The following is a 13,161-nucleotide window of genomic DNA, read 5'->3' as shown; positions in this document are numbered from 1 at the left end:
ATTATTAAGTAATTAAGTATCAATAAGTAAGGATTTGCCTATTTTCTTTTATAGTAGTTTGATCTGGATTGTTTGTTTTTTGTCAAAGCACCTTGTAAACACTTGTTTTTAAAGGCGCTATACAAATCAAGTTTATTATTATTATTATTATTAATAATAATAATATTATTATTATTAATATTATTATTATTATTATTATTATTATTATTATTATTATTATTATTATAAGGATAAACGGTTCAGAAGGATGGATGGATGGATGTGAGCTGCCTCCAGACGCGAGAATGCGTGGAGGCTTTCGATTTGCTCTCAGTTTGGCAGTCTCCGCTGCCTAGCAACGAAACCTCTATGCATTTTAGGACTTGTAGTTTAAAAGGGCCGTGTTCGCAGTTCTGTCGATAGCTGTTTTCTAGTAAATAAACTACCAGACCCACAATGCAACTAACGCGGAACTGACTGTCCTTTTGATCACGTGTCCTACGGTACTCGGGCACAATAATAGTGTAGTCGAGTGTTTTGACTAGTCTGTGCGTTTTTTAGTCTCGTCGAGTGTTTTGACTAGTCTGTGCGTTTTTTTTGTGTGTTTAGTTGTGTTTTCCACACCCGTGGTGTTTCATATTTAAAATGAAAGAATTGTATTCATTAGTTATTGTTTCTTTCGGTGTATGTGTACTGGCCGGGAAGTACTCTCGAGAGTTGAACGAGCCTAGCAAAGCTGACGGCGGTGATGTCGAATTTAGGATATCGAAGTTGAACCAGGTGTGGAACAAGGCCTTGCGGGTATGTATGATCAATTCAATAAAAGACATGCGATGTGTTCTGGATCACGAGGAGATGCATTGCGACATCCGACCAATGTGAGGGAGCGCTCCAAAATTCCGTCTGTCGAATGCAGATTTAGCAGGTCAGCAGCTTTTAATAAAAGCACGGGCAGGCTGAATAAATAGCGAGAAAATCAACCCATTTCAATTAGTATATATGTTTGTTTTTTTAGAAAATTATGAAAGTGAGTATATGAGTGAGATATTCAGTATTGATCAGCGGAACATATATTCTAACACTCAAGTCGAATGTGTTTCGACAGATGCAGTTGTCCCCTGTCAAGCAAGCCGAGTTGCACAGTGACCTGAAAATCCAGGAGAAGGCTGAGCTGCAATGGAAAAAATGGAAGGTTGAGGGTCTGGATGAAAATGGAGAGAAAGAAGCTCAGATCCGCCGTAACTTCAATGGTGAGGCTTTCTCTGTGTCCATTTTGTATCATGCGGATCCTCACCTGTCCTCCTGGTTAGCTGGAGTCTTCCTCTGTATACAGTACTTTGGGGAGCGACTGTTGCCATCTAAACAAGGGACATTTACTATTAACACTAAAATTCACACCTACGGACAATTTAGAGTCTTCAATTAACCCATGTATGAATATCAGCAGACACCCACCTAATAACATGCCAACTACGGACAAAATGGCCTGAGCCATTTTAAATACTCATCTTGGTGTTAGATCCACAAATGGACCAATACATTTGCTTCAAATAGAATTGGTATTATTTAAACAGTCCTTTTCCTCATGCTGTTCGCATTTTTGACATCATGAGACAAAGATGACTTTACTAACAATTGATCAACAGTACCTGGCAATTGTGAGGCATCAAACAGGATGTTTTCAGAAGGAAGAGACCACCGAGCTTCGAGTGTCATCAGCAGATTTGCAACAGCGATAAAGAGACGACTAGAGAGTCATAGAAAGGCATAAAACGGACGCCTTTGGACATTTGTTAAGTCATTTTATGGATCAAACACCTGTTGAGCATTTGCCATTCAGTGCCTTGTTAGAGAACAGCAAGCTGTGCAAAAAAAGAACACTTGGGCATCTGCATTTAAAAGACGAGAGAAGATCAAATTAAGTTCACTTGAAAAGGTCATCATAAAGTTTCACCTGGATGGCAAACATAAATGTTCATTTTAAAAACGGTTATTTTGAGCTTTTTCCTCCCTCACCCTGTTGTTTGTTCATTATTATGTGAGAGAAGTGTCAGAAGTTTAGGATATGACATGTGACGTGAATAATTCATGAACACCTGCATCAGTGGACCACGGAGGCCATCTGGACTTTCCTTCATTCTCACTTTTGTACCGCATCAGGTCATTGTGGCTGTTGGAAAAAGAAAGAGTCAGTGCGACCCGTGTTCTCTAAATAGCAATGTTGAAGGTGCAAGACCACAAGTGACCTTCATCACATTTATGTAGTGGGGGTGGGGGGGGGGTGTATATGCTTGTTTTACTAGTCACCTGCATCCATAAAAGGTTACAACATAAACGGAGTGGATCATTGTGACTTTTTGGATCAGGATTATGACAGGCATTGTGCGTGTGCCACTAACTAGTTAATGATAAGTAAAGTGGTGCTGAATCAGCTGCCGCAGTAACAGTTTACTGGAGCAGCACAATGAGGACAGAGCCAAGTCCAACATTGTCGTTCTTTCGAAATACTCCATAGTAAGATGACTTGACACTTGTTTTGTTTTGTTTTGCCAACTATGAGCCATGTCATTTTTTTTAAGCCCTCCTACAAAGAGTCACCCTGAATTAGCTTCACGGCTCAATTTTAATCTTTATTCGACATGAGCATCCTGACAAGATAGAGATTGAAAGAGAACTTCATTCTGACCTTTACCATCAGTATATGTTTGTATTTCTGAACAAATCTTCAAACGCTTTGGGTTTTTAATAGAGGTGGGAGTCTTTGAATGTCTCTTTTTGGGTGCGCGATTCAATTCAGAATAGATTTTCGATTAAGGACGATTTTGATTCAAAATGATTTGATTGACGATGAGTAATCGTAATGATCTACGCCAGTCTGACTCACTAATGCTAATTAGTGCTCTACTCGCGGCACTTTTATCACTCAAAAGAACGGCTCCACGCTGCAAAAAAAACAACATTTATTGGAATAACTTATAATAATATAATAATCGTGACTTTTTCCTTCTACTCGCTAATGTGGCTACAACTTAGCAGTGTATCAAACTGCGTGGAACCACACTGCCCCTAAGTGGCCAAATTGGGTACAACATGAACAGCGCTCCCAATAAGACAGTATAAAATAATTTAAATAAAATAGATTTTGGGACATTTAAAATCGATTCTGAATCGTACTAAATGAGAATCGCGATTCTTATGAGAATCGATTTTTTGGGGCACACACCTAGTTTTTAAGCAGCAATATGATAATCACACGATTGTTATATGCTTAATTGAGGAAAATCTGGCAATACATCGCTTTAATCCGCTTGGGTCTTCCTGAACACCCCCCTTACCAAGTTACCATGACATTTTAATATTTCTATTCATTCTACTTTGTTAGGACAGTTTAAGAAGACCCTTCTCAGGACGACTTTGGCATGAAAGAACTTTCTCCCCAGAATTGAGATGAGCTAAAAACCGATTCCAGCATTTTGTAGGAAGACTTCCTCACAGAACAGTGGAAGCTGTAATACCTGCAAAGACAAGACTTTGCCATACACCATTTTTTATACTTTTACTTGCTCTAGGGGTAATGGCCCCGTGACCCAATACTTTTTTTCGCCACAGGAGTGTAGATCTGATTGTAAAATGCTGCCATTTTTATTTATGAGTTAAAAATCCTCCCATTTAGCGGCTGATGTGTTTTTCTTTTCCTAAATGTTTGGTAGTGATCCTGGCCAAGTACGGGATGGATGGCAAAAGAGACACAAGACCTTTGGAGAGCAACTCTCTGAAGGATCACGATATTAAAGATGGCGACATATTTGAAGACCCCAAGTTGGATAAACTATGGAACAAGGTGTGTGTCTTTGTGTGCGTTTGTGTGCGCGCACGCTCTCGTTAGCAATCTGCAGGCAGTGTGAACACCATCTGCATTTGCTATTCTTTGTGTCACGACTGGTATCAGTTAGTCTGATATTCTCATGACAGTAGATGCAGTCCCACCACAACATTACATGTGTCAGACATTGCCTCCACTTACTATTTTTATATTGTTGCTACCAAGTTTAAAATGTTTGTTCTCACCAAACCCAGCGGCCTCTGTGCTGATGAAATGAAACTTCTATAGTGCACAGATATTGTCTTTGTATTGCTGCCCCAAACGCAGTGTCTTCCAGTTATCCAATAAGTTAAATAGTTTTATAATCAGTTTAATCTGTTGAATATTTTCTCTTTATAAAAAAACAACAAAAACAGGCCATTATTTCATTGTAGACATTTCTCAAGCACATAGTAATTTGGTTATGATTCAGTTACTGGTTTGGCTCACAACATGTCAGAAAGAAGAATTTTTTGGGGGATTGTTTTCCAAAGTGAAGGCAGATTTTTCAAGTGTCTTATTTTGATTTAACATGAAGATAATCAGTCTGCTTTAATGAAGGACTACAGAAATCTGAGAATATTTACTGTTGAGTGGATTAGGACCAACGTCTCTAAACAATTAATTAATAGTGGTCAATTAATGATTAATTAGTTGTCATTAGGGGTGTGAATTGCCTAGTACCTGGCGATTTGATTCGTATCACGATTCATAGGTCTCGATTCGATTCAATGCCGATTAATCCCGATACGAATCTATAAACTGATTATTGCGATTTTTTTAAAACTCACATTTAGAAAATACTAATCAGTGAACTTGTACATGTACACTGTAAGATTTGTATGAAAATGTATCTGAAAATTCAGGTTGCAGTCTGTTTCATGTTTGAACAGCACTGAAATCAAATATTAAGGCTTAATGTTCCATTAATATAACATTCTTCCATGCTTAATGTGTGAATCCTAACCCTAAGTAAGACGTTTTGTTGAATATTCCCATAAAAAATGTATGTTTAAAAATCGATTCGGGAATTGCGCGCTGTAATATCGCGATATATTGCCGAATAGATTTTTTCTAACACCCCTAGTTGTCATCGAGTAATCTATTAATTGTTGAGCCGTAAAACACAGAAAGATATTACAACCATAAGTGCTCTTTGGCTATGTTAATTTATTGCAATACTGTAATTTTTAAACCAAAGAAATGTAATTATATTATCACAAAATTGTCCTGTGGTCCGTTATTGCCAATTTTCCCAGCAAAGTGATGGAAATTTGAATTCAATTTATGAATCATATTTTTTCTACAGTGTAGCGCCAATTCACAACAAGTTACGTCAAATCACTTTCCATTTTCAGCAGTCCGAGGCCGCACTCGTCACACGCTAAATAAAACAAGCAATGAAAAACTCCTTGAACAGGCAGAAATAGAGTGACGGCAAAAATGAAGCTTCATGAAGCACTTATGATATATTTTTTTTACTGTTAGTTCCATTTGTGTTTCCTTGGGCAGGCAAAAAGCTCCGGGAAGTTCACCCAAGACGAGCTGCTGAACCTGAAGAGAGAGTTCCAGCACCACAAAGACAAGATCCACGAGTACAGCATCCTCATGGATACTGTGAGCAGGACCGAGGGTGAGCGTTAAACCTTTATCGTCCGGATGTCAGCATCCACTAAACATTAGTCCTTCCCACAGAATGTTTTTATTCTAAATATGTTTTTAATATTTTGTTGTTGTCTTTGTTTGGAAATTTGGGTGGGATCAAACCCCACTTTTATGTGGAAAATGTAGATTTGAGTTTGATCAAGCGTTTGTTTGTAGAATTGTTTAGGAGGGGGGGGGGGGGGGGAGACGTACAATATATGTGGGTTTTTTTTGCCCAATGCATTTTAATGGCTGTCAATTATGTGGATTGTCGCTATTCGCAGGCTGGCCAGGTATCTATCCAGTGTCCACCCATGAATAGCAGGGTTCTAATGTATAGTTTTAAGGTGCAATATCACCATTCACCACTAAATGGCAGACATGGCTGCGTTTTCACCGCCCTATACTACAACATGCGGAGGCCAAATCTTTTTTTTGTGGACAAACATGGAACCGATATGGATCTATATCGATATATATATCGTTGAATGCAATTTTTTTTTTTTTTACTCAAATTTAGAAAATACTAATCAGTGAACTTGTACATGTACACTGTAAGATTTTTATGAAAATGTATTCATTCATCTGAAACTTCAGGCTTTTAACTGTGAGCCACTATATTTAACAAACAATCTGTTTCTTGTTTAAACAGCATTGAAATAAAATATTAAGGCTTAATGTTCCATTAATATAACATTCTTCCATGCTTAGCGTGTGAACCCTAACCCTAAGTAAGACATTTTGTTGAATATTTCCATTCAAAAAATTATGTTTAAACATCGATTCGGCCGCATATCGAATCGATTCGAGAATTGCGCGCTGCAATATCGCAATATATTGCCATAAATTGTTTTTTTTAACACCCCTATTAGGAAGTGTGTGGTCCTTTGTGCCCCCCCCCCCCCCCCAGTAGCACTAATGAAACATTACGTGCCTCTCATTTAAGTTGCCAACCCCGGTAGGAGTAGCATAAATTGAAAATGTAAAGAAATGTCAACAAAAAAGACAACTTGTATAAGAGTTCGTTTTAGTGTGGATCGATTGGTTATGCCTTCACCCGACTGCAGACATGAGTAATCCAATCCACCCACGCTTAATCCATCTGGGATTTAAAACGTCGCTGAAATGTGCATGTGCAAAACACAATATGGCTCGAGCATTTTCATCAAGTGACCAAATCGCATCTTATCATTTCATTTTGGCAACTTTTGATTAATCGAGTTAGTCGTGGTGTTCCTCAAACTGCCTTTGTCACTAAGACGTGCACACCAGAGGGTGCGGCAGCACACTCGACTGAAGTGAAGGAAGAATTGTGGCAATCTTGGCACATAGAGTAAAACGATGTGTAGGGCTGGACCTGGCCCGCAGGCCTTGCGTTTGACACTTGCGACTAAAGACTGTATCAGGCGCCGCACGTGGCCACCCACCACCTCACACTCCATTTCCTTGACATCACATCAGGCTGCCAGCTGACTCACGGCATTGTGTTTAGCGGCCGTCTCCTCTGGCTGAGACGAGACGGGCACTTCCCACCTGTTTTTGTGACACATGCTTTGTGTCGGCGCTCGCCACCGCAGCATGTCTCTTGAACTTGCCGCCGGTAACTTTTCTGCTTGTCGGATGCACTTAAATGTTCAGCCAATCACAGGCTGCCTGGGAGGGAGTCTCCATCAGCCGACGTGCCGCCTCCACCTCTGGCTCCAGCTCGATCACTGTCTGTCTCGCTTCATTTCCTCTCTGCTTTCACTTGCCTTCATACTTATTGGATTTCAAGATGGAGTTGATCAAAAATGTTGCGAAACATACTGAAGGTAGCTGAGCTCCTCCGGCGTGGTGAGGCATTTGTTCAAAGAGGCATTCCCATTTAAGGATTTTTTATGAGCATTTATTTGAAATAAAACTGATGCAAATTGTCATAAGATGGTGTCATGTGTGAAGTCTCAGAGAGGGAGTGGCAGGGGGAAAAAACAACATGCACTCTAAGGAAGACACTAAAGAACTTTCAGTTTATGTTGATTATGGTTGCGCCATATGGAAAAAAGCAGTAATGTTATGTCTGAAGGAAGACCACATTTCCCATGAGGACAAGCGCATTGCGTCGTTTTTGTGCCCACGCCAGCGAGTGAAATCCGGGCCAGTGTTGTTGATCCTCGACTGTCCTTTTATCCAGGTAGCTTAAATTGGTCTTTTTTGTCTCCTCAAAAAAAAAAAAGTTTCAGTTGTTTTGCAGCTTCTGCCACGAAAGCAGTAATCATGCGTCGACATTCAAATTGACTTCTATCTTTGTAAGGAATGGATAGAGAGTAAAGTGACGCCATAAAGCAGTCAGTACATGTGTAGTTTTTTTGTGGCATAGCAAAGCTACCATAGTTTTAAGTCGATGTTTCATCAGAAGAGTTATGAAAATATTGTATTAAAGTTGAAAAGTTCCTTAGTGCTACTTTAAAACCGTGACGTATATGACGCATTGCACGGATAATCCATTAGAGGGCAGTATCACCCAACTGACGGCTTTTCCGGCGACCTTGCAAGATCGCCCCAGTTGAGAAAAGAAAGACTTATTAATAGTGGGAAATATTCTTTCTGATTTTTGTAAATACTAATATGTTTGATACGTCCGTTTGTTGTTATCTTTTTGACACTTATAAATATACTAATTTAAAGCATTGTGACCGGATGTATCAAATATGACACAAATCAAAAATCATATGTGGAAGTTGATAAAAAAAAAAGAATCATTTGTTTGTTCAAAAGGACCAATACATACTCTATTTACAAATAATCTGAATTTTCTCATATATTTTATGGTTCAGGCTTTATAGGGTTAGTTGGTCTTAAGAATAATGATCAACAACACTAACAATATATTTATTATTGTGGTGTAAAAAAAATAATCACATCCGCATAATCCCAGAATAAATTTACCAGTATCCATAATGCAGATGTTGGCTCCTTTGTGCCCTTTAGTCCGAAAAAATGCTCCATAAAGAAAAAGCCATGTTGTTAAATGTTAATAACCTCAATCTCTCTGAGACGCTTGCCTTCGTCATTGCTTTCATCATCCCGACCTCTGATTCCCAGAGATCCACAAGAATGTCATCTCCCCGCTGGAGGGCGACGGCAAAGAGCAGCAGGTGCAGCACAAGCACACGGAACTGAAACGAAAGATGAGCGACCTCAACCAAGGCTTTGCGCGCCTCCGTAAACTCAGCCACGAGGGCTTCGTCGAGGACAGCGGTGAGGGGGGGGGGACACCCACGCGCACTCTGCATATCAATAGAAGAAATCCCATTTCATTATGTTCACATCTCAAATGTCTTCTCGCCGTTGCATCTCCGCAAGCTTTTGTATTCAACGCGGCAGCTCAAAGCGGTTTTCATGTGTCCGTTCTTGCCGTGCAGAATTCCGGGAGCCGCGTGTGATCGAACTGTGGGAGGCTGCCAAGAGAGCCAACCTCAGCAACGATGAGCTGGACTCTCTCAAGGTCGGCTTTACATCTCCTCTGACACGCCGACTCGCATTTATTTGTTTCTTCGGATGGACTCACACACACACACACACACACACACACATCTAACAGTGCGACCTCCCAATATTTTTCATGTGGGCCAACTGAAGACATTTTTCTAATCCTTTTTGTCAAACTGTCACTGTCATAAAATCTTTGCTCACAAACTTTACAGGTAAGGTTAAAATCGCATTTTGACTATGTAGGACAGCCTTGTGGCTGATTTGCATGCAAGCGCCAGCAGGGCAGGCCGTTATGTAAAAATGTCCGCTTGTCATAAGAGATTAAATGTAGCTCAGTCTGGTGTTATTATCAGCAATACAGTATCATACTTAGTGGCCGCATCAGCCAAGGCTTTTCCACGTCATATCCATTTACTGCTCCTATAGTCTGCATCGTATTTTTCCTCTTTGCTATTTCTGGTGCATTTCTGTGTTCAAATGTGGCCTTAATCGTTTGGATGCTCGCTGAAGTCTCCCCGGATTAGTCAAAGTCGTCAACTTTCATTTGGCGCAAGCGATTGTGTGAATGATATGTTTTAGGGTGACTTCAGAGCGATATATTTTTGAAAACCATAACCATGATGTGGCCTACGACAAAAATGATTTTGGCATCCCTTCGAGAGGAGCATTTCTGCTTCAGGGACGAAGTAAAAGTGGCAACTTTGTCCATTTAGGAGGAGCTGCATCACTTTGAGACCAAGGTAGAGAAGCACAGCCACTATCAGGAGCAGCTGCAGCTTTCCCACCAGAAGCTGCAACACGTGGAGGCTTTGGGAGACAAACAGCACATCGAGAGGAACCAGGAGAAGTACAACACCTTGGCTGAGAAGACCAGGGAGATGGGCTACAAGGTATTTAAGTGCATTCACCTTTAACATCATCAACCTTATAAAGCCAAATGTATTATATTAAATACAGTCTATTTCTTGTTTATAATATTTTTTTCCCCATTAAAACACTGACGTATATGATCTGACACATGCATTGCATGGATAATCCATTAGAGGGCAGTATCACCCAGCTGATGGCTTTTTCAGCAACCTTGCAAGATTGAGGAGAGACTTATTAATAGTGGGAAATGTTCTTTCTGATTTTTGGAAATACTATGTTTGATATGTTTATTATAATATTTTTGACAGTTATAAATGTACTAATTTAAAGCATTGTGTATCAAATATGACACAAATTTGTTTGTTTGTTCAAAATAACCGATAAATACTCTATTTACAAAGAATCTGAATTTTCTCTCATATATTTCATGGTTCAGGCTTTATAGGGTAAAGTAAGACTTCAAAACCAACAAAGTTTTTTTTTCTTTTTTCTTGCAGATGAAGAAACACATGCAGGACTTGAACAACAAAATCTCTGGTCAGGGTCTGGCTCACAATGAGCTGTGAGCCCCTCGCTTGTGACAACGCCGGTGAAGGATCAATCAGTTTGACTAAAAGTCCTGCTTCCTATCTCATATGAACTCAGTTGAGCCACTGTCAAATAATCTTCCCCCCCTACCTTAGCTTTTGTTGTTGATTTGTTGTCTAGTTTGCAAATCACGGAACACTTTTTTTTGTACATAATATGAAAACAAATTCTTTACAAATCAGCACGTTTTTTGTAATAAATTATCAGATTTGTTGTTGTACGAAATCAATAAAGTTGAAACAAGGATCACGTGCTTAGTAGCAGCATGTAAACAACTGTGGAAAACATTTCACCAATCTATCATATTTAATAAAACGTGGCGACAACATACAAAGAATATATTTGAAAAATATAGTTTCATAATTGTGTTAACTTGGCATAAATAAAACCATTGGCTATTTACAAGCATTGTCGGGGAAATCCGTCCCTGCGGCGAAACGAGCGGACGGCCGCTGAGAAAATAGCAATTTCTTGTGACTCAGCATCATAAGGTTTCCTCTTCAGACACACAAGTCTCATAAAAGTAAATTGCCGTCAAATATTAGCCTATTTGTCATAATGACATCAAGCGGGGGGTGGCAAATTGGATCACACGCGCACAGCTTTACCATTCATCAGTTTGTGCCCTCGCCCGGACCACAAGCATAAGCATCGATTACTGTGATGAATAATGGCACGGGTTCACTGATCACTCTCTCCGTTCTCTCGGGATTCTTCAGCTGCACAGCTGAGAAATAACTCTGAAGCTGCTTTTTCAATCGAACGCACTTACGCTCTGATGTGGAATGATGGCCAAGTGCGCTGGGCCTCCAAACAGTCAAATGTATGATAGGAGGTCCTGAGTTTGTCATATGATCATATATAGTGCGCTCGCTTGTGATAAGATGCAATTTTATATCACGTCAGCTGGGGATGAGGCTTTAAGCATCAGCACTCGGCCCCCCCAAGTTGGAAAAATAACCAATTTATTAAAAGGTGACATTTCAGATTTAAGTACCATGCAGATCCAAAAAAAAAAAAAACACCTTTGTATAAATCAAATATAAATCATCAATCTTCTGCATGAAAAAGCATCACACCAAAAATTTATGAACTCTCAACAAATAGCATAATCCCCCACTATTCAGACTTGGATAGAGATAACAGCCAGAAAATGCAAGTCATTGCTTACATTAAAAGGTCAACCATAAATAATCTTAAAATGTTTTAAAGGTCATGTAAATTGAAAACAGATCAACAAATATGCAGGGGATTACTGTCCATCAATATACATCCAACACAACAGACTTCCCAGGCATTTTCTATACTGTATATTCATTTTCTAAGTGGAATGGATTAATGAGCAGCAAACGTGGATGTTGTACAGCGCAGAACGTCATCCACTCGGGTGGTAACAAAGTCAGCGCGGGGGCCCTCGCCGCCTGTTGTCCATCTGAGTCAGTCGACCCTCCCTGGCGAGTGCGTGCTCCGCACCCACTCGCTCAGCTGTTTCCATGGCGCCGTTGTTTCGGTGGCTGTGCCTGACAACGGAGCCCTCTTCTGGATTGGAAAGTGGTGACAGTGGGAGAGCAAACAGAAGAATTACATGTTCTTTTATTCCATTCTCTTAATGAGAGTTTTATTGTGATGATGGTTTTATTATGTAGCTTTTGTACTTGTTCTGTACTGTAATTAAAAATGTAGCTTGACATTGAATATTTACTAACTATAGTGTTATCTTCCTAAATAAAGCAGGCACTTTGCTGTGCCCGAATTGGACAATATTTCACATTGTCGAAAATTTACTCTTGTGAGTCAGAAGAATGAAAAGACCTAAAAAAAAATGGCGGCCCTCTAACGAGTACATGACAACAGATGCAATGTTTTAACTTTTTTATTATTATTTATATTAAATACTTTATCGGTATTACGACGGCGTATTAGCGCCACATAAAAATATATATATTTTTAGAGGGCGGGGTCAATATTCTGAGAACAAAATGAAAAATTTGTGAGAAAAAAATCGTAAATTTGTGGGTTTATAAAGTGGCAGATTTGCGAGATAAAAAAACATACGAGAAATACACGTAGCGTACTACTCGGATGTTTGTGCCAATACTTTTTGGTCGGGTTTTCAAATAAGGAGATCGTAATGGCTCCAGCGATTCGGCTCCGTCCGAAAACAGGACGTCACAATCAAATTCGTCTATTTGCGTCACGTCGTCTTTGTGAGCAGCGTCACTCTTCAGTCATCAAGTTTTTCCCTCAACAACGACGTCATTCACTGCTGTCTCTCTTCGGTTAGTAACCATGTTGGATTTTTACTCCATCTCCGCAAAAAAAAAAAAAAAAAAGGAGACTTCAACGAGTCGCTTTTCTGACATCACGTCCGCTCTTCGCTCATTGGTTCAGTCTACTGTCTGTTAGCTCAGGTTTGCCCCGCCTCAGAAATGCGACTGATAAGGTGGTTGACCAGACTCACTCTCCGGCAAAGTCGCGAGTGAGTCTGGATTTCCAGGCTAGCAAAAGACGCCTCGCTTGGCGAAGGTTCACACCCAGAGGATCAAGCGTTTAAGTTCATTTGTTAAAATAAATATTTACTTGTACAGAATTTTTATTTACACATTCATACTTTTTTTTTTGGTACAATAAGTTAAGTTGATGTGTCAAATCTGCTTGCACTTACCTAAAGTATGCTAGCTTCTGATTGGTTAATCAGCTGATAGGGAATCAGGAAGTGTTGTTGGTCTAGTTGCCGTGTATGAAGA

General features: G+C 39.8%; 2 protein-coding genes across 3 annotated transcripts in view; one reads left to right on the top strand and one right to left on the bottom strand.

Annotated features, from left to right (window-relative positions):
• The first annotated feature begins 457 nt into the window (after positions 1-457).
• On the top strand, positions 458-10,660 carry lrpap1 (low density lipoprotein receptor-related protein associated protein 1). The gene is made up of 8 exons (XM_086082918.1): positions 458-780; positions 1,085-1,229; positions 3,690-3,820; positions 5,354-5,474; positions 8,567-8,722; positions 8,887-8,969; positions 9,670-9,846; positions 10,324-10,660. Exons 1-8 carry the CDS (start codon positions 625-627, stop codon positions 10,390-10,392), a joined length of 1,038 nt encoding a protein of 345 aa, XP_085939044.1. The 5' UTR covers positions 458-624; the 3' UTR covers positions 10,393-10,660.
• The window catches only part of dok7b (docking protein 7b), a 17,932-nt gene continuing 15,304 nt past the window's right edge, over positions 10,534-13,161 (bottom strand). The window contains exon 12 of one of the 2 annotated variants that reach the window (XM_086082916.1): positions 10,534-11,953. In XM_086082916.1, the coding sequence (XP_085939042.1) occupies positions 11,814-11,953 (140 nt within the window). In that variant the 3' untranslated portion in view covers positions 10,534-11,813. The remainder of the gene's footprint in view (positions 11,954-13,161) is intronic. The other variant, XM_086082917.1, reaches the window with a different exon arrangement.

Source organism: Leptonotus elevatus, chromosome 8 (assembly GCF_054856555.1).
Source record: "Leptonotus elevatus isolate MCC_2025b chromosome 8, RoL_Lele_1.0, whole genome shotgun sequence".
NCBI lineage: Eukaryota > Metazoa > Chordata > Actinopteri > Syngnathiformes > Syngnathidae > Leptonotus > Leptonotus elevatus.
This window is presented reverse-complemented; position numbering and strand designations above follow the sequence as displayed.

What these genes read in the sequence shown, in the direction of transcription:
- lrpap1 (XM_086082918.1), top strand. Translation starts at nt 625, where the DNA reads ATGAAAGAATTGTATTCATTAGTTATTGTTTCTTTCGGTGTATGTGTA. An exon ending in TGTGGAACAAGGCCTTGCGG is followed by an intron (nt 781 to 1,084) that starts GTATGTATGATC and finishes GTGTTTCGACAG; the next exon opens with ATGCAGTTGTCCCCTGTCAA. An exon ending in TACTGTGAGCAGGACCGAGG is followed by an intron (nt 5,475 to 8,566) that starts GTGAGCGTTAAA and finishes TCTGATTCCCAG; the next exon opens with AGATCCACAAGAATGTCATC.